The 25497-nt window shown below is 45.7% G+C and overlaps 1 protein-coding gene across 5 annotated transcripts in view; it reads left to right on the forward strand.

Annotated features, from left to right (window-relative positions):
* EVC2 (EvC ciliary complex subunit 2) overlaps positions 1 to 25497 on the forward strand; it is a 165317-nt gene that overhangs the window by 25642 nt on the left and 114178 nt on the right. For all 5 annotated transcript variants that reach the window (XM_024992973.2, XM_024992972.2, XM_024992975.2 and 2 more), the window contains 2 exon segments: positions 2948 to 3057; positions 10210 to 10263. In XM_024992973.2, the coding sequence (XP_024848741.1) occupies positions 2948 to 3057; positions 10210 to 10263 (164 nt within the window).

The raw sequence follows: 25497 nt of genomic DNA on the forward strand, positions 1-25497 counted from the left end.
GGCTTTCTCTGCATCTATTGAGATAATCATATGGTTTTTGTTTTTCAATTTGTTAATGTGGTGTATTACATTGATTGATTTGCGGATATTGAAAAATCCTTGCATCCCTGGGAGAAAGCCCACTTGGTCATGGTGTATGATCTTTTTAATGTGTTGTTGGATTCTGATTGCTAGAATTTTGTTTAGGATTTTTGCATCTATGTTCATCAGTGATATTGGCCTGTAGTTTTCTTTTTTTGTAGCATCTTTGTCAGGTTTTGGTATTAGGGTGATGGTGGCCTCATAGAATGAGTTTGGAAGTTTACCTCCCTCTGCAATTTTCTGGCAGAGTTTGAGCAGGATAGGTGTTAGCTCTTCTCTAAATTTTTGGTAGAATTCAGCTGTGAAGCCGTCTGGACCTGGGCTTTTGTTTGCTGGAAGATTTTTGATTACAGTTTCAATTTCCGTGCTTGTGATGGGTCTGTTAAGGTTTTCTATTTCTTCCTGGTCGAGTTTTGGAAAGTTGTACTTTTCTAAGAATTTGTCCATTTCTTCCTCGTTGTCCATTTTATTGGCATATAATTGTTGATAATAGTCTCTTATGATCCTTTGTATTTCTGTGTTGTCTGTTGTGATCTCTCCATTTTCGTTTCTAATTTTATTGATTTGATTTTTCTGCCTTTGTTTCTTGATGAGTCTGGCTAATGGTTTGTCAATTTTATTTATCCTTTCAAAGAACCAGCTTTTGGCTTTGTTGATTTTGCTATGGTCTCTTTTGTTTCTTTTGCATTTATTTCTGCTCTAATTTTTAAGATTTCTTTCCTTCTACTAACCCTGGGGTTCTTCATTTCTTCCTTTTCTAGTTGCTTTAGGTGTAGAGTTAGGTTATTTATTTGACTTTTTTCTTGTTTCTTGAGGTGTGCCTGTATTGCTATGAACTTTCCCCTTAGGACTGCTTTTACTGTGTCCCACAGGTTTTGGGTTGTTGTGTTTTCATTTTCATTCGTTTCACAACTCTTGAGCCCGTGCTCCAGAGCCTGGGAGCCCGGCTTCTAAAATGCATGTGCCCTAGAGCCCATCTGCCACAACAAGGGAAAGCACCGCAATGAAAAGCCCACGCACCACACCTAGAAAGTAGCCCCCACTAGCCACAACTAGAGAAAAGCTTGCACAGCAGTGAAGGCCCAGCACAGCCAAAAATAAACAAGGAATTAAAAAAAACAATAATTCTGGAATGCAGTTGTTACTCTGACTTCAGAGCTGTCAGTTTTCCTAGGAAGGTGGGACTTCTTTTATTCTGAGAAGGTGCCTTGTCTACAGATGAAGAAACTAAGGTGATGAGGAACCTGCCCAAGGCCCAGGGTTGGTAGTCAAGGCGGAGACAGACTCAGTCTGACTTCTCCGTCCACCCCATACCCACGATGCTATAGTGCCTCTCACAGGCCTGGGACTCGTACTGACTTCCTTATACATGGCCCACATTGCTCATCAATGCCACCACTCTTTCTGAGTCTAGATGAAACCTCAGAATCCATCTTAACACCATACTATTGACAGAAGCTGTCAGTGGGGTTGGCCCGCCAGTAGTGACCTCTTTGCTGGCGCTGGTTTAAGCATGGTGTAAGAAGCATCATGGTACGTCTCAGCTAAGTGATCTTCAATGCCTTTCTTCAATGATGTAAAAATAAATCTCCCCAGTTCTTCAGCTCGTGCTTAGAGACAGGAACGTAGGGCTGAGAGCAGAGCCCAGACTCGATCTCAGACAGAGCTCCCTTGACTTCTCGCTATTTCAGAGCTGTGTGGCCTCCAGAAATCATTGCATTTCTCTGAGCTGCAGACGTGGTATGTGTCCCCCGGACTCACAGAGTCACTGCAGAGTCTGAATGGGGCGACATGGCCTGGCACTCTGCCTGCCTCTCACTTTATCGCTCCAGTGGCCTTGTGTAGTCCATGCTCCTACCATCCCGAACTGGGCACGCTCCTCCCACGGCTCGGCATCAGCTCCTACTCTTGTGTCCCGCTGGAGGACCTTTCTCAGCTCCCTTGCCCCTCACTCACCTGCCACTCCTGCACTTCACCTGCTCGGAGCCAGGACCACACACTTCGCCCATGAACTTGCTGACTTCTGCTCTTGACACGTGCGCTCTGTACATCCCTGAATCTCAGTCCCTGCAGCTGTGAACTGTGGGTGCTCTGGCACCCACTTCTGGGAGTCCTTCTAAAGAAAAGGGAGTTCCCCACCCACAACTCCAGAGCCCATTGGTTCACCTTGGGGTGTGACCCCTCCCTATGGCAGAGGTGCCGTCTCCTAATAGCTGGCGTTTCAATCCTGGCTTCTTATTAAGGGGAGATTTGAGTCAGAAACCCCGTCTTCTAGGGAAGCTTCTCTGTGTAATTAAGCACCAACCAGCGACCATGAGATCAGAAGGGACCCTCCATGATCCCGAGTGGCCTTCTTCTCCCTCTCCCGGGTCTGGTCTGGCACGGCCTCTCTGTGCCTTGTGCTGGGCTCCCAGGACCAGGCTGCCTGGAAGTGTCAAAGTGGCAGCTAGTGTCACCCAAAAGTTAGTTCAGTAAAGACTTTTTCTTCATTGTGTGAATAGGATCAGTGGGAATAAATAGGATCCCCACCTGGATTCCAAACAAAAGAGAAAGGTTCTGTATTTCATAAGTGGATGAGCTAAATACATCCTGAGTTAGGAAGGCTGACCCGCCCAGCCCCAGGCATTCCTGGATGGGTTGGGGGTCCAGGTAAAGCTCCCTGCACCTGCTGACAGCCCTTCCGAGTGAAAGCAGAGTGGGCTCAAGAGCACGCCTGCTTGATTTACTCTCCATGCTAAAAAATGTGTGAGCTCAAAGGGGCCTTGGCTGCCGCCGTGCGCTGTGGTGCCGCCGCCTTTCGACAGTGGCCGTGTCTGGGGTGTGCAGGGACCCCCCTGCTAACCACACGTGCCTTCTCTCTGAACAGTTGGAGACTCCTTCTCCGTCAGCTACACAGCCTCGCTGGAGGCCAGAGACGTCGGGAGTGGAGACATCCTGCTGCTTCCTGCCCAGCTCTCCTTCCAGAGTTCGTCACCGGTATTGTCTGTGTTACTTGTGGTTTCTGTCTTGTCATTGTTTTTTTAGAAACCTCGAGCACATTATCCATGCTCTTCTTCCTTCCATCCTCCATTCATTCAGTGATGCCGAATTCTGGATTAGTGAATGGGCCCTGGAATCTCACACACTTTGCCGTGAACCAGGCTCCCTTTTAGCTTCTTGTAACCTCTATGGACCTGATTATCAAGATATGTCATGCATAAATGTTAATTTCTTTTTTTTGCCATGGTCTCATATTTATTTACACATGTCTACATAGGTTTTTTTTTCCTTTTTTAAAAATTTATTTACATAGATGTTAATTTCTCATCACCATGTCTTGTGTGTAATAAGCACTCAACCATATACTTTCTATTGATATTGGTTTGCTGTGAAAAGGTACCACAGACCAGCTGGCTCACAAACAATAGAAATGTGTTCGTTCACAGCCCTGGAGGCTGGAAGTTCAGGTCAGGGTATGGGCAGGGTTGTCTTTCTGAGGCCTCTCTCCTTGGCTGGTAGACAGCTGTCTTCTCCCTGTGCCTCACATGGTCGTCCCTCTGTGTGTGTCTGTATCCTCGTCTCCTTATAAGGACGCTTGTCAGTGGGATTAGAGTCCACTGTGATGGCCTTGCTTTACCTTAATCACGTCTGTTAAGATTCTGGATCGTGGAAAAAGCAAGAGAGTTCCAAAAAAACATCTATTTCTGCTTTATTGACTATGCCAAAGCCTTTGACTGTGTGGATCACAATAAACTGTGGAAAATTCTGAAAGAGATGGGAATACCAGACCACCTGACCTGCCTCTTGAGAAACCTATATGCAGGTCAGGAAGCAACAGTTAGAACTGGACATGGAACAACAGACTGGTTCCAAATAGGAAAAGGAGTACATCAAGGCTGTATATTGTCACCCTGCTTATTTAACTTTCTATGCAGAGTACATCATGAGAAATGCTGGGCTGGAGGAAGCACAAGCTGGAATCAAGATTGCCGGGAGAAATATCAATCACCTCAGATATGCAGATGACACCACCCTTATGGCAGAAAGTGAAGAGGAACTAAAAAGCCTCTTGATGAGGGTGAAAGTGGAGAGTGAAAATGTTTGCCTAAAGCTCAACATTCAGAAAATGAAGATCATGGCATCCGGTCCCATCACTTCATGGGAAATAGATGGGGAAACAGTGGAAACAGTGTCAGACTTTATTTTTCGGGGCTCCAAAATCACTGCAGATGGTGACTGCAGCCATGAAATTAAAAGACGCTTACTCCTTGGAAGGAAAGTTATGACCAACCCAGATAGCATATTCAAAAGGAGAGACATTACTTTGCCAACAAAGATCCATCTAGACAAGGCTCTGGTTTTTCCTGTGGTCATGTATGGATGTGAGAGTTGGACTGTGAAGAAGGCTGAGTGCCGAAGAATTGATGCTTTTGAACTGTGGTGTTGGAGAAGACTGTTGAGAGTCCCTTGGACTGCAAGGAGATCCCACCAGTCCATTCTGAAGGAGATCAGCCCTGGGATTTCTTTGGAAGGAATGATGCTAAAGCTGAAACTCCAGTACTTTGGCCACCTCATGCGAAGTGTTGACTCATTGGAAAATACTCTGATGCTGGGAGGGATTGGGGACAGGAGGAGAAGGGGACGACAGAGGATGAGATGGCTGGATGGCATCATTGAGTCGATGGACGTGAGTCTGAGTGAACTCCGGGAGTTGGTGATGGACAGGGAGGCCTGGCGTGCTGCGATTCATGGGGTTGCAAAGAGTCGGACACAACTGAGCGACTGAACTGAACTGAACTGAACTGAAGGTTCTATCTCCAAATTCAGACACATTCCGAGACACTGGGGTCAGGGCTTCAGCTATAGATTTTGGGGGGACATGATTCAACCTGTAACCCCATTACCGTGAGCATTTTCATTTTCCATTCACTCTTTTGTTAATCCACGTAGGTGGTGAATGCGGTTGGTGCATGGCCCATGCTATGCGCTGTGCACCCCTGGGGCTACAGAGAAAGAGATATGTCCTTGTCCTCGTGGAGCCTGTGCTCTCGTTGTGTGTGTGTGTGTGTGTGTGTGTAAGTCGCTCAGTTGTGTTCTACTCTTTGCAACCCATGGACTGTAGCCCACCAGGCTCCTCTGTCCATGGAATTCTCCAGGCAAGAATACTGGAGTGTGTAGCCATTTCCTTCTCCAGCGGGTCTTCCCAGCCCAGATCCCGAACCTGGATCTGCTGCATTGCAGTTACTCTGGTCATTTTGTTCAGACTGCAGCCCCTGGAGGAAGTACTTTTCATAACAGATGTGGAAAACGAGGCTCCAGCGTGACTACTCCAGGTCACATGGCAAAACCAAAATCGACCTCACAGCTGCTAGCTCCTTCCATCCAAGGCTGAGAGGCCTGTGTGCGGTGTTTCTGCTGCAGTAAGAAAACTAATCCTGGATAAAATTAAATAAAATGAAAGATTCCATAAAGGTAAGGACCAGATATGAGAAAGCCATATGAAACTGTCAGAAAAGACGAATGTCTCAGAAAACAATTAAGTGCAAAGTCAAGAACGAGAACAGAGAAGGATGAAAAAAGGGAAATAAAAGGCCCAGAAAAAAATACCATCTGAATTTCAAAGGACAGGAAACCAAATATCCTAAAGTCAAAATTTAAGATAAAGGCAACAGTCAGAAACCCACAGTGAGAAACTCAGAAACCCAATGAAATTAAAAGCTCCCTGTGTAGGGTCATTAGGACTTTAGACCAAGGCAGCTTCACACCTCCCAGAAGAGCCTGGGGAGGCTGGGGGGACATTAGGAGGCGTGGAGTCGGGGCTCCCTGGCTGTCACCCCCTAATGGGTCCTGTCCATTGCTTTGCTTGGTGCTTGTGTGTGTTGTACCAACACTATCACCCTGGTAACCCTCCGTCCTCCCACTAGAATGTTGCTCCTTGAGACCCCATTGGTCTTATTCCCAATCTGTATTCTTGGTGCCAAAAATAGAGCCCTGCACACAGTAGGTGCTCAGTAATTGCTCGCTGAGTGAGTGCATGAATAGATCACTGAACTAATGATTCTTGGGCAGGTGTGTGGTTTTTTTTTTTTCTTTTTTAACTTCTCTGAGCCTTTGGTTTCTCATCAATAAAAAGGAAGACTGTTCTATGTCTCCAGTCTCTTGGGATAAAAGCGATGATTTTATATTTGCATGTGGCTTTCAGGTTCCTTTCCCTTCCAAGCCTTCAAGAGCTCTCTCTCTGGGCAGTTTTGTGGACAGAGTGGAGATTCTAGAGCTCCAGACTTCATAGTATGTGTTCTAGGCTCCTACCTGCTTGCATTAGACTGTCAGCATTGCCTTTCTTAGACCTGCCTTAGAAAAGTTTCCTAGAAAGCTCGGTGTTTGTTGAGCTCATAAGGGCTGGATAAGGCTCCTATGCCTTGTTCTCTAATTGATTCACCCAGTTGGACTTCAGAGTTTCTTGGGTGACTCCTGGGCCTTCCTCTAGGATGGAGAGAAGGTCCAGTGTATTTGGAATTGAAAACAATCCAAGTCTGAGGGAAAATCTTGTCAACTCCACACAAGAACATTGGTCTGCTCTGCTTGTCGGCTGTAGAGAGGCTCACACTACAGATGGGAGAATAAAGGAATTATTTTAAAATGCAGGTACCCAATGGGGTGAAATCCTTCATGTTGGCGTGGACTTGGTGTCTGGTACTTCACAGGCTGAAATGCTGCCCTCGCTATGTTTTTAGAATGGTTCAGTGTTTCTGAGCTTAAGTTTTCCCAGTTGAGAAATGAGGGGTGGGGGTCAAAAGATTCCCTTCAAACTCATCTGTTCCAGTTCTGACATTTTAAAATGGTATGAGAGCAATAAAAATAGTTACCACTTTCTAATCCTCACCATAGGAGGGAGGTACTGTCAGAAATGCACTGTGTTTGAGTCTGGAAACTACCTTCTCCAGCTCACATACAGGTATACACACAGGTACACACACAGGAATACACACAGGTATACACACAGGAATACACACAGGTATACACACAGGAATACACACAGGTACACACACAGGAATACACACAGGTACACACACAGGTACACACACAGGAATACACACAGGTACACACACAGGAATACACACAGGTATACACACAGGAATACACACAGGTATACACACAGGAATACACACAGGAATACACACAGGAATACACACAGGAATACACACAGGTATACACACAGGAATACACACAGGAATACACACAGGTATACACACAGGAATACACACAGGTATACACACAGGAATACACACAGGTATACACACAGGTATACACATGTGCACATAGATACAGACACATGCACCTCAACTTCATACAAGGGTACATGAGACAGGACAGAGATGCAGCAGAAGTCAAGAGGGAAGAATTTAGAACATTCATCTCCAGTTCCTTACCGTATATTGTGTAAACATCCCACCCACCTTGTAAAACCATCACTGGATCTCACGTGGTCCGTGTTTCCCGGCTTCAGGCTGTGCTCTAAAACATGTTTCTTAAGCCTTGAAGTTTATATGGTGGATGTAGGCTGATGGTTTCTGTTTTGCAAAGAGATGGAGACAGGCTGCGCAGCACACTTTCAGCCCCTCTCTGTTTAGACCTTGGGTGTCAAGAAACAGCAAGGAGGAACCCAGAGGGAGAAGAGAGAGAGGAAGCCAGCCTTCGAACCCACTAGTTCAGAAGACCCTGAAACTCACAAGACACCACAAATACTCTGCAGCACATACAATTCAGGAACAGAAGGGCCAAGTGATTGCTTCAGAGGTGTCTCTTCTTTAAAGACATGTGTGTGTGTTTTAATTTCCATTGTTCTTCAGTTGCTAAGTTTGTCTCTGACTCTTTACGACCCCATGGACTGCAGCATGCCAGGCTTCCCTGTCCACCGTCTTCTGGAGTTTGCTCAGATTCATGTCCATTGAGTCGGTGATGCTGTCTAACCAATGAGTCAGCTGTTTGCATCAGATGACCCAAGTATTAGAGCTTCAGCATCAGTCCTTCCAAAGAATATCCAGTGTTCATTTCCTTTAGGATTGACTGGTTTGATCCCGTTGCAGTCCAAGGGACTCTCAAGAATCTTCTCTGGCACCACCATTTGAAGGCATCAATTCTGGATGCTCAGCCTTCTTTATGGTCCAATTCTCACATCCATTTCCCTCCTTAAAACGTCAGCTTGTCCACCTGGCCTGTGATGGGTTTGGGATGCCCCAGTGCTCCCAGTGTAGCTGCCGTAACGACTGTAGGACATGGATCAGGGGGTTTCCTGCTTCGGGTGGACCATCGCTCAGGTCAGGGGAAAATGCCTCTAGAGTGGCCATGATAGAATTAAACAGGGGTTGCCTAGCTCACTCTGGCTCCAAGTCTCCAGGCCAGGTTATCTACGATGATACAGCCACCACCATCACCACCTGCTACACCCAACAGCATTCATACTTTCATAGCACGCTTCCTTATGGGCCAGGCACTCTTCTGATTCATCCTCACAGCCAGCCTATGAGAGGAATAAAATCCCCCCTGTACAGATGAGGAAACTGAGGCACAGAGAGGTCAGTACCTTGTCCAAAGCCAGAGTGCTGGAGAACGATGAAGCCCGGCATGAACCTGCATAATCTGCTTCCTTCCACTCCTCTGCATTGCCTTTCAGTTGCAAGATATTCTACCTCCAACCCCAGAAAGAAGCATGTTCTCATGTTGGGTCTCCTCAGATACCACGAGATTGGACAGATAGCAGAGTACATCATGAGAAATGCTGGACTGGATGAAGCATAAGCTGGAATCAAGATTGCTGGGAGAAATATCAATAACCTCAGATATGCAGATGATACCACCCTTATGGCAGAAAATGAAGAGGAACTCAAAAGCCTCTTGATGAAGGTGAAAGTGGAGAGTGAAAAAGTTGGCTTAAAGCTCAACATTCAGAAAATGAAGATCATGGCATCTGATCCCACCACTTCATGGGAAATAGATGGGGAAACAGTGTCAGACTTTATTTTTCTGGGCTCCAAAATCACTACAGATGGTGACTGCAGCCATGAAATTAAAAGACGCTTACTCCTTGGAAGGAAAGTTATGACCAACCTAGATAGCATATTCAAAAGCAGAGACATGACTTTGCCAACAAAGGTCCATCTAGTCAAGGCTATGGTTTTTCCTCTGATCATGTATGGATGTGAGAGTTGGACTATAAAGAAAGCTGAGTGCCAAAGAGTTGATGTTTTTGAACTGTGGTGTTGGAGAAGACTCTTGAGAGGCCCTTGGACTGCAAGGAGATCCAACCAGTCCATCCTAAAGGAGATCAGTTCTGGGTGATCATTGGAAGGACTGATGTTGAAGCTGAAACTCCAATACTTTGGCCACCTGATGCGAAGAGATGACTCATTTGAAAAGACCCTGATGCTGGGAAGGATTGAGGGCAGGAGGCGAAGGGGACAACAGAGGATGAGATGGTTGGATGGCATCACTGACTCAATGGACATGGGTTTGGGTGGACTCCGGGAGTTGGTGATGGACAAGGGAGGCCTGGTGTGCTGTGATTCATGGGGTCACAAAGAGTCAGACATGACTGAGCGACTGAACTGAACTGAACTGGACAGATAGCAGTCATAACGCTCACCTTTCATTCCCTATGTTTTCTAAGCAGAGGAGTATTAGAAAGTATGGGAGTGGATGTTTAGGGTGTTGGGGCTTGGGGGGTCGAGAGCACTGGAATGAAAGGGGATCTCACTGACGTCAGAGCCTGCAGTTCTCTCCTCCTTCCTGAAGGGGGCAGACCAGACCTTGGAGGGGGAGGGTAGTTGCTCAAGGTCATTCCTTTCCCCTGACCTCACCCCCCTCCAAGTGTTTCACCACCCTGGTAAGATGCCTGTGTTTCCCTGGCCGTTAGGGGAACTGGTGTCTGGATTTCATACATGCCTCCGGGAGAGGAGGCATGAGGGTTCTACAGACCTTTTCCCCTGGAGTGACTTTAAGACCACCACCAGCTCTGACCACCCCCCACCCCCGACAGTCAAGAACCCACTGTAGCTCCAGGTGGGTGGATCGGAAACAGACCACTTGTTACCCGGTGTCTCAGATGCCAAAACTGGTTGACTGAACTGCTTTCTTTATGCTTTTTTCTAGAACAGAACCCAGCTAAAAGCCCCCTTCACCATAACAGCAGAAGAAAAGATCACGGTAAGAGAAAACTTTGACCGGGAAACCCACATTACACCCCCACTGTGTCTCTTTCTGTCTGTGGTTTGTGGTCTCTTGCTGTCCTCAGAGGCCGGGGAGGGGCCCACCACTGACCTTAGCCTCCTAGACCCGAGCGGAGGCTGGGGGCTCCCTGAGGTCTGGGATTCCCCAGTGTGGCCTGGGGGCTGTCTCGCTGGTTTTCTGAATACCCCTTCATCTGGGCGAGATGGATTGGTCACTGCCTGGGACCAGCTTGAGGCCTCACCCACCCATCTGTACATCTGTTCAGCGGGCTGGTACCTGCCTTTTGGTGTTTGCCCGTGGCCAGTGGGTGGTCCGTGTTTTGTCTTCCCAGAGCTTAGAAACCTGCTTCTGCGGTCCATCAGGAACACTTCTCCCTTTTTCTTCATCATCCGCTCACCCGCAGCTCACGCATCCATTCATTCATGTGTTCATCAAGTGTTTATTTATCATATAAACACGGTCCACATTTCTTCAACCCCCAGTGTACGCATACTAAGTTGCTTCGGTTACGTCTGACTCTTTGTGACCTTATGGAGCGTTAGCCCACCAGGCTCCTCTGTCCATGGGATTCTCCAGGCAATAATACTGGAGCAGTTGCTATGCCCTCCGCCAGGGGCTCTTCAAGACCCAGGGAACCAACTCACATCTCTTGTGCCTCCTGCATTGACAGGTGGATTCTTTACCACTGATGCCACCTGGGAAGCCTCCCAGTAATTGCCAGGCCAAGGAGTTTACATTTGCTGAATCATGACATCTTCACTACAATCTTGGGGGATAGATCGAACTTTTAAATTGCCTCCATTTCTTATATGGGGAAACTGCGGCATGCCCAGGTCAAGGCATTTGCCTAAGGTCACATGACCATGTGTCAGGGCTCCCAAGACCACCCCCAGGTTCAGGGTTTCCCTAGGAGGACCCAAAGCACTGCACACATTGTCGTACTCAGGCTGATGTTGATAGAGAAGGGTGCAGAGCAGAATCAGCAAAGGAAACAGACGTGTGGGACAGGCTCTGGAGATACCAAGTACAGGCTTCCCAGGCTCTCTCCCAGTGGAGACACGCAGGGCATGCTGAATTCCTCCAGCACGGAGTTGTGACATCACATGTGAACTGCTGTCCATCAGGGAAGTCATTAGAGACCCAGTGCCTGGCACCTCCCAGCAGGACAGTGTGTGTTGAGTGTAAATCACACCATATGCACAGCAGTTTAGGCCGTGAGCCCCACTTATCAGGGGATGGTGGGAACCCTCTAAAATCCGGGTTCCCAGACACCAGCCATGGCCCAGCATCTGGAGCAGGCCTCCCAGAGGATGGAAGCCTCAGGCCCACTGCATGAGTGCCTTTCTGCACAGCTGGTGTTAGAACGGGATTTAAACCCAGGCCCTTTGGCTCCAGAGCCCTGCTGTTGGACAGTGGACCACACTGCCTCCTAGCAAGCTGAATTCCTACACAGAAGAGGCAGGAACAAAACCCGAGGCAGGCACACAGGTGTAGACAGTCCTCCTGGCTGGTCCGTGCGTCCCCCACTGTGCCCTACGTTGTGGGTGGCCCTCAACAGGTAAAGATCCCTGATTGGGCTGATTGTCATCATTGCCTGTGATTGCCCCTCAGTGGAGGAGGTAGCTGATGGTTGCGTGATTGCAAGAAAGGTCAGAGAACATTCATTTAATCAATATTTATAAGCCCTTCCTCCATGGCCTGATAGCTCAGTTAGTAAAGAATCTGCCTGCAATGCAGGAGATCCCAGTTCAATTCCTGGGTCAGGAAGATCCACTGGAGAAGGGATAGGCTACCCACTCCAGTATTCTTGGCTTCCCTGGTGGCTTAGCTGGTAAAGAATCCACCTGCAATTCAGGAGACCCTGGTTCAATCCCTTGGTTGGGAAGATCCTCCAGAGAAGGGAAACGCTACCCACTGCAGTATTCTGACCTGGAAAATTCCATGGACTGTATAGTCCATGGGGTCGCAAAGAGTCAGACACGACTGAGCTACTTTCACTTCACCTCCATGGCCCAGACCCTCTCATGAGGATGGAGACGCATCATATCCAGGTCTTCAGGGCTGCCTCTGGCTCACGCATTGCCTTCAGGAGAAGCAGGAATAGGTGGCCCCCTCAGGCTGCAGACAGCAGGGGTCTGGAGCCAAAGCGCCCAGGTTCAAATCCTGTTCTAATACCAGCTGTGCAGAAGGGCATTCACACACAGGCCTGAGACTTCTGTCCTCTGGGAATTCTGCTTCAGATGCCTGTTCAAGATCCATGGGTGCAAGGCTAGGCGGTGGAGCAGTGGGTTGGATTTCAGCCCCACTGGTCCCTGGGCCAGGTAACCTCTGCCTGTGGACCATGTTCATGAAGGTCATTATCAAGTGGAGAGATGAGATGTGTCAGTGATGGCTCTATAGTGCTGTGGGGAAAATAAGCTTTTACACCAGAAGCCTGACTCTGAATCCCTGTTCCCCCACTGATTGTATGTGACACTGGGCACACTACTTACCTCCCTGGACTTCAGTATCCTAGTTGTAAAATAAGAATAATAAATACCTGCTTTATAGGGTGATAACCTAGATAGCATATTGAAAAGCAGAGACATTACTTTGCCAACAGAGGTCCGTCTAGTCAAGGCTATGGTTTTTCCAGTGGTCATGTATGGATGTGAGAGTTGGACTGTGAAGAAAGCTGAGCGCCGAAGAATTGATGCTTTTGAACTGTGGTGTTGGAGAGGACTCTTGAGAGTCCCTTGGACTGCAAGGAGATCCAACCAGTCCATTCTGAAGGAGATCAGTCCTGGGATTTCTTTGGAAGGAATGATGCTAAAGCTGAAACTCCAGTACTTTGGCCACCTCATGCAAAGAGTTGACTCATTGGAAAAGACTCTGATGCTGGGAGGGATTGGGGGCAGGAGGAGAAGGGGACGACAGAGGATGAGATGGCTGGATGGCATCATTGAGTCGATGGACGTGAGTCTGAGTGAACTCCAGGAGTTGGTGATGGACCGGAAGGCCTGGCGTGCTGTGATTCATGGGGTCACAAAGAGTCGGACATGACTGAGCGACTGAACTGAACCACAGTAAATGAATTGAGTCAGGCAAAGTACTGAGCACAGTGCCTGGCATTCTCTAAGTGCTCAATAAGCCTCATCAATGTTATGAAACATGTAAACAATGCTGTTGTGCAACTGTTTTGGATTAACTGTGTGTATCAGAGTCGCAAGCTCAATTTCCATGAGATTCACACCAGTGCTGCAAATGTGTGAGTCAGGCCTATGGAAGATTCAAAGGTGTAGTGGAGTCTGCAGCAGCCTGGAGATTCAGACTGCCCATCACCCACTATCTGTCCCCCGATTTTGCAACATTAAACAAGAGGAAAAAAGCCAAACAGTGTACATCAGCTGTGACTGAATTTGTGAGGTTGTAACCTGACATATAGATCATAGATCAAGTGGTACTGACAAGGTGCAGGGGAGCTGAGTGGACTCGGTGGATCACAGGCCTCTTGGAAGAGGTAAGAGTTCAGTTGGAGCTTAAAGAAAAGGCTTAACTAAAGATGGAGGAGAGGTTTCTAAAATATGCAGCTGAAGATCTGACATCAAGGTTAAGCTTGTTTTGACTGTGGGTTGGATGTGAACCAAGATTTACTGGGTGCAAGCACAGTGCAGAGTCAGACACGACTGAGCAACTAGCACACACACACAAGCAGTGCCTGGCATCATGAGGGTACACGTAATGGCCCTTGCCAGGTAAAGTGTGTGAGCCGCCAGGTTGGCTTGGGCACCTGCGAAGGTAATGTCATTATACTAGGAACATGTGTTGATGAACGGGAGAGCTTGGCAGTGAGGTATAAGCTCCTCTGACATTTTCATCAAGCAGGTAAAACAATTTTGGATTGGCCAAAAAGTCTGAACTAACATTTTGGCCAACCCAATACAAAGTAAAGACATTATGTAACCCGTTATGTAAACTGGGATCTGCAACACTTGGAAGAGACCCCGTTACTTCCTTAATTTTTTATTAATTTCTTGAGGGTGAAACTGACATCTGTCAGACAAGGCCCCAAGAAGGCCTCTCTGCCTCCTGGATGAACAGAGACGAAAAAATCACTCCACCCTGTGCTGGACATTGAGTGCAGGTGTTCTTTTTTTTAAAAAAATTTGTTGGAGTATATTTGATTCACAGTGCTGTGTTAATTTCTGTTGTACAGCAAAGTGACTCAGTTATACATATATATTCTTTTTCATATTTTTTCCATTATGTTTATCACGGGATATTGAATATAGTTCCCTGTGCTCTATAGTAGGACCTTGTTTATCCATCCTGTATATAATAGTTGCGTGGAGGTGTTCTGATTCACTCCAGCTTCTCATAGTAAAGCTGGGCATCCTGCCAGGCACCAGGAGAATAAGTCACCATATTTTACTCGAAGGATCTGGATCTAATCAAGAGTGAGACATTTAAACCAATTGGTATGTCATCCAAATTCATTTCGAGTGTAATTCCTGTAAGAATAATAGTGGAATTGGGAGGAGGAATGTGATCAAATCAATCAAAGTTTCATCTGAAAGTATAAATTTATGAGGCTAGATGAAAAATTGTTGAAATGAAGAATAACATGGGAAGATTTGCCATATTGGATATGAAAAATTAGAAAGCTGTGTTAATACTATATGCAGGTCTTGCAAGAGAAACTAGACCAGTGGATCAAAATAGAGTACCTACACATACGTGTATCTGATAAAATGATATTTCAACTCAATGGGGAGAGAATGTTTCATTTATTAATTTGGGGAGCAATTGACTGGATCTTCTGGAAGAAAAATGAAGATGAACTCCCTCAATAGATATAAATCTAAATAGATGAAATAGTTTGTAAAAAGTAAATCCTGGTTAATATGCTATGGGGGAAAAAAACATCAAGGAAAATCATCGATATTGTCACTCTGCTTATTTAACTTATATTCAGAGTACATCATGTGAAATGCTGGGCTGGATGAAGCACAAGCTGGAATCAAGATGGCAGGGAGAGATGTCAACAACCTCAGATATGTAGATGATACCACCCTTATGGCAGAAAGTGAACAGGGACTAAAGAGCCTCTTGATGAAAGTGTGAAAGTGAAGGAGAGTAAAAAAGATGACTTAAAACTCAACATTCAAAAAACGAAGATTATGGTATCCAGTGCCATCATTTCGTGGCCAATAGATGGGGAAACAATGGAAACAATGAGAGTCTTTATTTTCTTGGGCTCCAAAACCACTGCAGATGGTGACTGCAGCCATGAAATTAAAAGACACTTGCTCTGTGAAAGAAAAGCTATGACCAACCTAGACAGCATATTAAAAAGCAGAGACATTACTTTACCCACAAAGGTCCATCTAGTCAAAGCTATGGTTTTTCCAGTAGTCATGTATGGATGTGAGAGTTGGAACTATAAAGAAAGCTGAGCTTTTGAACTGTGGTGTTGGAGAAGACTCTTGAGAGTCCCTTGGACTGCAAGGAGATCCAACCAGTCCATCCTAAAGGAGATCAGTCCTTAATATTCATTGGAAGGACTGATCTGAACCTGAGGCTCTGATACTTTGGCCATCTCTGCGAAGAGCTGACTCACTGAAAAAGACCCTGATGCTGGGAAAGATCGAAGGCAAAAGGAAAAGAGGACGACGGGATGAGATGGTTAGATAGCAACTCAATGGACATGAGTTTGAGCAAACTCTGGGAGATAGTGAAAGACAGGGGAGCCTGATGTACTGCAGTCCTTGGAAAAGTAGGATAGGACTGAGTGACTGAACAACAACAGCAATGTCTTTATGATGTATTGTTCTTGTTCAGTCACTCAGTCATGTCCGACTGAACATATGAGTTAAATAAGCAGGCTGACAATATACAGCCTTGCTATTTCCTACTCCAGCTTTTTATGATATATAAAGAGCTCCTATTAGTTTATAAGATAAAGAATAGCCTCTGTAAGTAGCTATGTATGATATGAGAATTTCTCAAATACAAGGATTTACAATATGTACCCTTTAGCACAGTGGAGGGAACTTGTAACTCTTCTGGCAAAATCATGTGAATTTGGATTTCATTCAGAGGGCTTCCCAGGTGGTGCCAGTGATAAAGAACCTGTCTGCCAATGCAGGAGACACTAGAGACACAAGTTCGATCCTTGGGTCAGGAAGATCCCCTGGAGTAGGAAATGGCAACCCACTCCAATATTCTTGCCTGGAAAATCCCATAGGCAGATGAGCCTGGTGGGTTACAGACCATCGGGTTGCAAAGAGTCGGACACGACTAAGCGTATATGCACACACACACACAAACACACAAGCACAGAAGGCTGGGGGCATGCAGTGACGTTTCTTCACATCTGCCTTCTCCATGTTACATCTTGTTTGAATTACTACCCCAGCCTCCTGCCTGTCCAGTCCTGCTCTCCTGAAACACCAGCCTGCTCACTTTCTATTCTGGAGGGGCTCCCCACTACCTGCTGATAAAGCCCAGTTCCCTTAGGTGGTATTCAGGCTCCATCAAAAATGGTGACCTCTGCTATATCCCAGTGCCATGGGGTTCCTGTGTTTCCCACTTCACTCTGGTTTTACATATGCTGATCTTTTCATTCCCGTCTTCTGGGTAGCTGGCATACATCCTATGGGAACCCTGACCAATTTTCTCCACCTCCGTCATTCCTTCACATCTCCCAAGCATGCTGGTGGCACCCCTCGCTGGGATCCAGTGGCATTGGGCATCCGATAAACCTTGTCACGCTGTGACTTTGAGATTATTCTCCTTGTTAGCACTTAATACATTTTTATTGACATCACAGTAGAATTTTTGCCCAGGGAGAGACTTTAAAGATTACCTAGTTTTACTTCCTCATTTGAAAATAAAAAAACTCCTAGGTCCTGAGATGCTCTGGGAACTGGCCAAGGTCCTGAAGCTTGATGACAAACATTGAGGAATGGAATCATGCTCTGTGGTTCTGCAATCCAAGCCTCATTCACTAGATTTGTAACTTAACAGCTCTGTTAGTGTGTGTGATTATCTCTGTCTGTGGTTACCTGCAAGCTCTGGCTCCTGCCAGAATTGTGAGAGTTTCTGCCCTTAGAGCTGCCCCTCAAGGGCTGTGGGCCAACAGCCCTCTGCTTCCTCAAGCAGTAGAAGGATCTTAGTGAAATTACTCCTAAAATCTCTTCTAGGGAAATCAATATGGTCTCCCTTTCAGAACCTTTCTGGTTTGGGGGGGGGATGGGATTTAATGTATGTCCATTGTGGACATTTTAAAGAAACCACCACTCTACACGCACACACACACAGAGAGAAAGAGAGACAGACAAGGAGAAAATTAGAAGAATCACCCGCTAGCCTTGTCGCTAGAGATAACCATTGTTAACATGGTGGTTTCTTGCTTTCCCCAAGCCTATGAATGCATTTCTTACATAATTGAAGTCAAACTGTATAAATAATTTTTCCTCATGGTCGTGTAACTTTTTATTGGATTTTAAGCATTTAAAGCATTTCTTTTGAAAGTCTTTTTTTGGTCTGGCATTGCTCTTCATAAATAACAATGGTGAAACTCATCAAAGGAATCTGTTACCAGCTAATATGTGATTAAAGAGGTGGTAATAACAGATGATTCTTTTCCAGAGATGAGAAGGAAAGTTAGTGGGGACGCTGGGGATGTGGAGGCTGGGGTCACTGAGCCACCTCCTTTTCTTTATTCTTAGATAATGAAGTTTAAGATAAATAGGCTCTTTGAAATCTGTGCTTCAAATGATTAGTGGAATTTGTCTGCAAGATTTTTGCCCTTATTTTACAGATGTGGAAACTGCAGTTTAGGGTGGGGGAGGCTCAGGGTCCCCCCCGTGTGGTGGGGGCAGAACTGAGAGCTGAACCCCCAATTAGGGCCTCAGTTCAGTCGCTCAGTCGTGTCTGACTCTTTGCGACTCCATGGACTGCAGCAGGCCAGGCCTCCCTGTCCATCACCAACTCCCGGAGTTTACTCAAACTCATGTCTATTGAGTTGGTGATTCCGTCCGACCATCTCGTCCTCTGTCGTCCCCTCTCCTCCCGCCTTGAGTTGGTGATGCCGTCCGACCATCTCGTCCTCTGTCGTCCCCTCTCCTCCCGCCTTCCACCTTGCTCAGCAATTATGGTCTAGGTCCGTGGTATTATGAGTACGCTCTGCTGCTTCTCACAGCCTTGTTTCTGGTCCTCAGCATTTCTCCCTGGACTGTGGCATCCAGGTGTGCTTTCCTCCAGGCTGAAGCCACATAGTAGCCAGATTTCTATTTCTAAAACACTGATCTGACCATGTTACTTCCTGACTTAAAACCCTGCCGTGATCTCCCATAAGCCCATAGAGTGATGTCGCATGTTGCTAACCCACTGTGTTGGAACTGGGCTGTGTCTCTTGCCACGTGCAGGTCCTGCTTATGCCCTTCTGTCTGCCTGGCTTACCCTCCTCCTGGCCTGGCTTATTGCCCTCTGCCCACAGTCACCTCTTGGAAGGTCTTCCTTGTCTTTTGAGCTGAGCCAGGGGCTGCCCCTCCTCCCACCCTAGTCCTCAGGTTTTCCCCCTCACCTCAGCCACCCATCACCCCACCTACTACAGAATTCTTGCCTGGGAAAAGCCACGGACAGAAAAGCCTGGTGGGCTGCAGTCCATGGGGTTGCAAAAGAGTCGGACACAGCGGCTAAACAACAACAGCAATGATTAGAAAGGAATTACTTGGCCTCTGGTGAAAGATCAATGAAAATGTTGATAGTCAAGCATAGTTTTGAGGGACTGTGAAGGCTTTTGGCCAGAGACTCAGGAATTCTAAAATTCTGCCCTCCTAGTCACACCCTAATAAGGTGAGCTGGGTGCTCAGAGAGTATCAGAATGTTCACAATGGTGCAAGCCCCTGACAGTTTAATGCAGGGCTCCTGGTAAAAGGCCAGGCTGGAGCCTGAGCCCTGCGGAGGCAGCTGTGGTGTGAAAGCTATTAGTCTAGACTTTGTGATGTGAATCCTGGGTCTACTGCTTTCTAGCTCTGTGACTTTAGGCCGTCTATTTAACTTACCTGTATTTGGTATTATTATTTGAAAATATGGATTAAAGTAATGCCCACTTTATAATATTGCTGTGGGGAGTGAATGGGTAATGCATGTAATACACTTGGAACTATCCCTGGTGCTCAGTATCTGGTCAATACATATTAGCTGCAATGATGGTGGTGATAATGGCGATAATGATGCGGCTGGTGGCGATGTTAGTGGTGATGATAATGATGGTGATACGAGTGACTCTAGGGAGCTTCTTCCTTCCCATAAAACAAAATCTCGAGATTCATTCTTCTTCGGTCATTTATATGGAGGAGGAAAGTTGAAGAGTGGAGGCACTGTGGGCAAGTCAAGGAAGCAGGACCTAGCTTAACTTAGCAACACAGATAAATGGAGAAGGTGGAAAAGAAGAAAGTGAGAGTTGTGAGTAGGCTTGCCCCAAGGAGGCAGTCTTTACCTAGGTGTACTTATCACCTGATATTGGAAAGTAGAAATTGCAGGAGAGAAGGGGAGAAAGATGGTATGGTCTGCAGAGCTGGTCTGGCTTTGTCCTTTTCCTAAATACAGGCATTCATTGCTGCAGCCATGTTGTTATTGATAAATTAAGCTCCTGCTCCCCACACTGCCTCTGCTCTTTAAGTTCTCTTGTCCGCACAACTGATTAAGGAGGGCAAGATCTCAAGGTGGAGATTCAGAGAAGGTGGAGGTTGGAAAAAGAGTGGGAGGGAGGTGGCCTGTCTCAGCTGTTCTACTTCATAAAGTAGGAAAGGGAGGGAGATTTTGATTGGGAGAATGAGTTAGTTCTGTTCTTGCCTTTTTTAGTACATTGATCCTGCCTACCTAAAGTTATGTCCCAGTATTTTTTTTTCTGGTTCTCATCCATCATGTAAGCAACTTCTACTGTGGTATGGGAGTTTGGGACTAAAAATGTGTTTAGAAAATCAGACAGCCCCCTGGATGGTAAGTGGTCTGATGTACTAGGGGAAAACACAGACTTTGGAGTCAAACAGAGCTAACTGTGTTGCTCTTTGGCTGTGGACTTTGATTAACTATCTGAACTCTTTGCATCTCTGTTTATCTCTCAATGGAAAGGGGATAATACATCCCCCACCAGATTGCTGAAGATGGATTGAATGAGATAAAGCACTAGCACACTTTGTTCATTTCCTGAGGCTGCCGCAGCAAATGATCACAAAACTTAGAACAGAAACCTATTCCCACACCGTTCCCAAGGCCAGGAGACTGAAATCAAAGTGTCAGCAGGGTTTTGCTCCCTTTGAAGGCTCTAGGAAAGAATCCTTCCTTGCTTCTGTCTAGCTTCAGGTGGCTCTTGGAAATCCTTCCTCAGCTGTAGCTGCATCACTCCCATCTCTGCCTCCATGACCACATGGTCTTTTCCCCGTGTGTGTCTGTCTCCAAGTCTCCATCTCCTTATAATGATACCATCACTGGGTTCAGGATCCACTCTAATCCAGTATGGATTAGGCTTCCTAGGTGGTGCTAGTGGTCAAGAATCCATCTGCCACTGCAGGAGACATAAGAGATGTGGGTTCAATCCCGGGCTCAGGAAGATCCCCTGGAGTAGAAAATGGCAACCAATTCCAATATTCTTGCCTGGAAAATTCCATGGGAAGAGGAATCTGACAGGCTATAGTCTGTGGGGCTGCAAAGAGTCAGACACGACTGAGCGACCAGACACAATCCCATATAACCTCATCTTAACTTGATCATGTCTACAAAGACCTTATTTCAAAATAAGGTCCCATGCAGAGGTACTGGGGATAAGACTTTAGTATATCTTTATAGATGGCACAATTCAACCCCCTATAGGCACCTAAGCCAGGGAATGGCATATTGTAGGTGATCGAATGTCATTAATGTCCTTCACCTCTCCATTCTTCTCCCTACAGCTGAAAAAAAAAAAAAAATTGCCTTCTGTGAAAGAAAAAACCTTGAAAACATATCACTGATCTACAGCCTTTTGTTCTCTTTAGACAGACGTTTTGTCTCTTTTCCATCCGTATTTTAATATAGGCTCTGTGAACTGCTTTTCATATGTATTGATTTGTTTTTTCTTATCTGGTAGGTACACAAATCAGGGCTCAGAGGGCTGTTGCCAGCACGAATGGAGAGCTTGCATTTCAATTTGGTGCTAATCAAAATGTAAGATTTAGAATCAGGGTGTTTGCATCTGAAAACAGAATTGGTTTTCTGACCATCTCTGATAACAGCCTCTGTGGACAGAGGCTGATTCATCATAGGTGAGTCGTATGTGGCAACACGCTTGTATTCAGGTTTCAGTAACCATCAGGACCAAAACTCCTGGTTCTGACATAACTTGGCTTTGATTGTCTAGAAGGTCAAGTTGGCCTTGTTCATCTGTCAGATAAATTTAACCTTAACTACATACAGCCTGCATTGGGATCCCAGGAATGAGAAATGGGTTAGTTGTCTCCCAGCTCCTAAATAATGTGTTAAATGTTCCCATAATCTGCAACCATTGTTTTAATTGAAGTGTATTGATTTACAGTGTTGTTTTAATTTCAGGTGTATAGCAAAGTGATTCAGTTTTGCATATATATTTTTTTTTTCAGATTTCTTTCTTTTATAGTTTATTACAAAATATTGAGTATAGTTTTCTGTGCTGTATGTACAGTAGGTCCTTACTGGTTATCTGTTTTATATAGATTAGAATGTATATGTTAGTCCCAAGCTATTTATCTCTACCCCCCTTACCTCTTTGGTAACCATAAGTTTGTTTTCTATGTCTTTGGGTCTATTTCTGTTTCATAAATAAATTTATTTGTATAATTTTTAAAAAGATTCCACTTGAAAGCTATATCATGTGATACTTGTCTTTCTCTGTCTGATTTGACTTCACTTAGTATAATAATCTCTAGATCCACCCATGTTGCTGCAAATGGCATTATTTCATTCTTTATTAATGGCTGAATAATATTCCATCGCATATATCTTCTTCATCCATTCATCTGTCAATGGACATTCAGGTTGCTTCCATGTCTTGGCTATTGTAACATTGAGCACTGAGGTCTGCAGCCCTTTTGAATTAAACCTGCTGTCACAGGTTGGCTTCTTTGGGAGCAGGTGCTGAGGTAGGGTTTGAGTATAACATAGTGGCCAGTGTGCAGAAGAGTTAACATAGCTGACCTGAGATGGCTGTCCTTAGAAAGGCCAGCTTACAAGGTGAGTCCTTGGCTGGCATTTGGGAACTTGGATTTCAGGACGATCCTCACCATTTACCGAACTAAGAGTGGCTCACGTTGCCTAAAGCGTTCTAATAAACAATATATTTTATGTTGAAAATGTTTTGTTTTCTTCTGGGAGCCTGGAATTTTGGTGCATGCTTCCCAGGTGGCACTAGTGGTAAAGAACCCACCTGCCAGTGCTGGAGACATAAGAGCCATGGGTTTGATCCCTGGGTCAGGAAGAGCCCCTGGAGAAGGGCATAGCAGGCTACAGTTTGTAGGGTCGCAAAGAATCAGACATGACTGAAGTGACTTAGCACACACACACGGTAGCAGGCAGAGGATGCCTAAGTGACTCAGTTCAGTTCAGTTCAGATCAGTCGCTCAGTCGTGTCCGACTCTTTGCGACCCCATGAATCGCAGCACGCCAGGCCTCCCTGTCCATCACCAACTCCCGGAGTTCACCCAGACCCACGTCCATCGAGTCAGTGATGCCATCCAGCCATCTCATCCTCTGTCGTCCCCTTCTCCTCCTGCCCCCGATCCCTCCCAGCATCAGAGTCTTTTCCAGTGAGTCAACTCTTCGCATGAGGTGGCCAAAGTACTGGAGTTTCAGCTTTAGCATCATTCCTTCCCAAGAAATCCCAGGGCTGATCTCCTTCAGAATGGACTAGTTGGATCTCCTTGCAGTCCAAGGGACTGTCAAGAGTCTTCTCCAACACCACAGTTCAAAAGCATCAATTCTTCAGTGCTCAGCCTTCTTCACAGTCCAACTCTCACATCCATACATGACCACAGGAAAAACCATTGCCTTGACTAGACGAACCTTTGTTGGCAAAGTAATGTCTCTGCTTTTGAATATGCTATCTAGGTTGGTCATAACTTTCCTTCCAAGGAGTAAGCGTCTTTTAATTTCATGGCTGCAGTCACCATCTGCAGTGATTTTGGAGCCCCGAAAAATAAAGTCTGACGCTGTTTCCACTGTTTCCCCATCTATTTGCCATGAAGTGGTGGGACTGGATGCCATGATCTTCATTTTCTGAATGTGGAGCTTTAAGCTAACTTTTTTACTCTCCACTTTCACTTTCATCAAGAGGCTTTTGAGTTCCTCTTCACTTTCTGCCATAAGGGTGGTATCATCTGCATATCTGAGGTTATTGATATTTCTCCTGGCAGTCTTGATTCCAGCTTTTGTTTTTTCCAGTCCAGCGTTTCTCATGATGTACTCTGCATAGAAGTTAAATAAGCAGGGTGACAATATACAGCCTTGACATACTCCTTTTCCTATTTGGAACCAGTCTGTTGTTCCATATCCAGTTCTAACTGTTGCTTCCTGACCTGCATACAAATTTCTCAAGAGGCAGCTCAGGTGGTCTGGTATTCCCATCTCCTTCAGAATTTTCCACAGTTTATTGTGACCACACAGTCAAAGGCTTTGGCATAGTCAATAAAGCAGAAATAAATGTTTTTCTGGAACTCTCTTGCTTTTTCCATGATCCAGCAGATTTTGGCAATTTGATCTCTGGTTCCTCTGCCTTTTCTAAAACCAGCTTGAACATCAGAAAGTTCATGGTTCACATATTGCTGAAGCCTGGCTTGGAGAATTTTGAGCATTACTTTACTAGCGTGTGAGATGAGTGCAATTGTGCGGTAGTTTGAGCATTCTTTGGCATTACCTTTCTTTGGGATTGGAATGAAAACTGCCCTTTTCCAGTCCTGTGGCCACTGCTGAGTTTTCCAAATTTTCTGGCATATTGAGTGCAGCACTTTCACAGCATCATCTTTTAGGTTTTGAAATAGCTCAACTGGAATTCCATCACCTCCACTAGCTTTGTTCGTAGTGATGCTTTCTAAGGCCCACTTGACTTCACATTCCAGGATGTCTGGCTCTAGGCCTGAGTAAAAACCCTAGTTGCATGAGTGCCTGTGTGCTCAGTTACTCAGTCATGTCTGACTCTGCGACCCCATGGACTGTGGCCCACCAGGCTCCTCTGTCCATGGAATTTTCCAGGCAAGAATACTGGAGTGTGTTGCCATTTCCTACTCCAGGGCTTGTTGTTGTTGTTCAGTCACTAAGTCGTGTTCAACTCTTTTCGACCCCTTGGACTGCAGCACACCAGGCCTTCCTGTCCTCTAGTATCCCTAGTGCTCCACCCCCTCCACTTCTCCAGGGGTACCAAGTCTCAAATGAGTTTCCCTAGTGGACAGCATTTCACATGGGTCATCACACTGACTGCTGGAGGAATTAAGTCTGTCCTGTGTGACTGCTGGGAGAAGAGGCTGGAAACTTGCTCCTGGTTTCCACTGGACTTTGCCCCACGTGCCTTTTCCTATTGCTGATTTTTCTTTGTATCCTTTCACTGTAATCATAGTGTGAGGATGACTATATACTGAGTCCTGTGAGTCTTTGTGAATCACTGAACCTAGGAGGTGGTCATGGGGCTCCCCCATCATAATCAGATCACCTGTGGAGGGGAGGAGTGGGGAGCAGAACTGGGCAGAGGAGATGTTTCAGTTTTGCAAAATGCAAAAGTTCTGGAGATGGTGGTGATGTGTGGTTGTACTTAACATTACTGAAATGTACACTCTAAAATGACTAAAATGGTAAATATTATATAATGTGTGTATTGCTGCATTTAAAAAATAGTTCATAATCTTCTTGTAAGTGGTTGAGCATTCAGAACTTAAAACTCCTAGAAAGCAAGATCCTTTTAAGAGGTCATCAGGCACACTAAAAGACAGTGGAGTGGCAGCATCAGTATTCTGAGGGAAAAAGGTTTTGGACCTTGGACTCAGCCAAGATAACAATCACGTGAGTGCAGAGTTACATGAGAAATAAAAGCATGTTCTACACAAATTTACTTCAGCCCACACAAATATGGAAAATGCTCTATCAAACTAAAAAAACAAAACAAAACATAAGAAAATGTAAGGAATGGATTCCAAAACATAGTTTTTCTTTAATCAGTAATAT

This window comes from Bos taurus, chromosome 6, assembly GCF_002263795.3.
Source record: "Bos taurus isolate L1 Dominette 01449 registration number 42190680 breed Hereford chromosome 6, ARS-UCD2.0, whole genome shotgun sequence".
In the NCBI taxonomy this organism is placed as follows: domain Eukaryota; kingdom Metazoa; phylum Chordata; class Mammalia; order Artiodactyla; family Bovidae; genus Bos; species Bos taurus.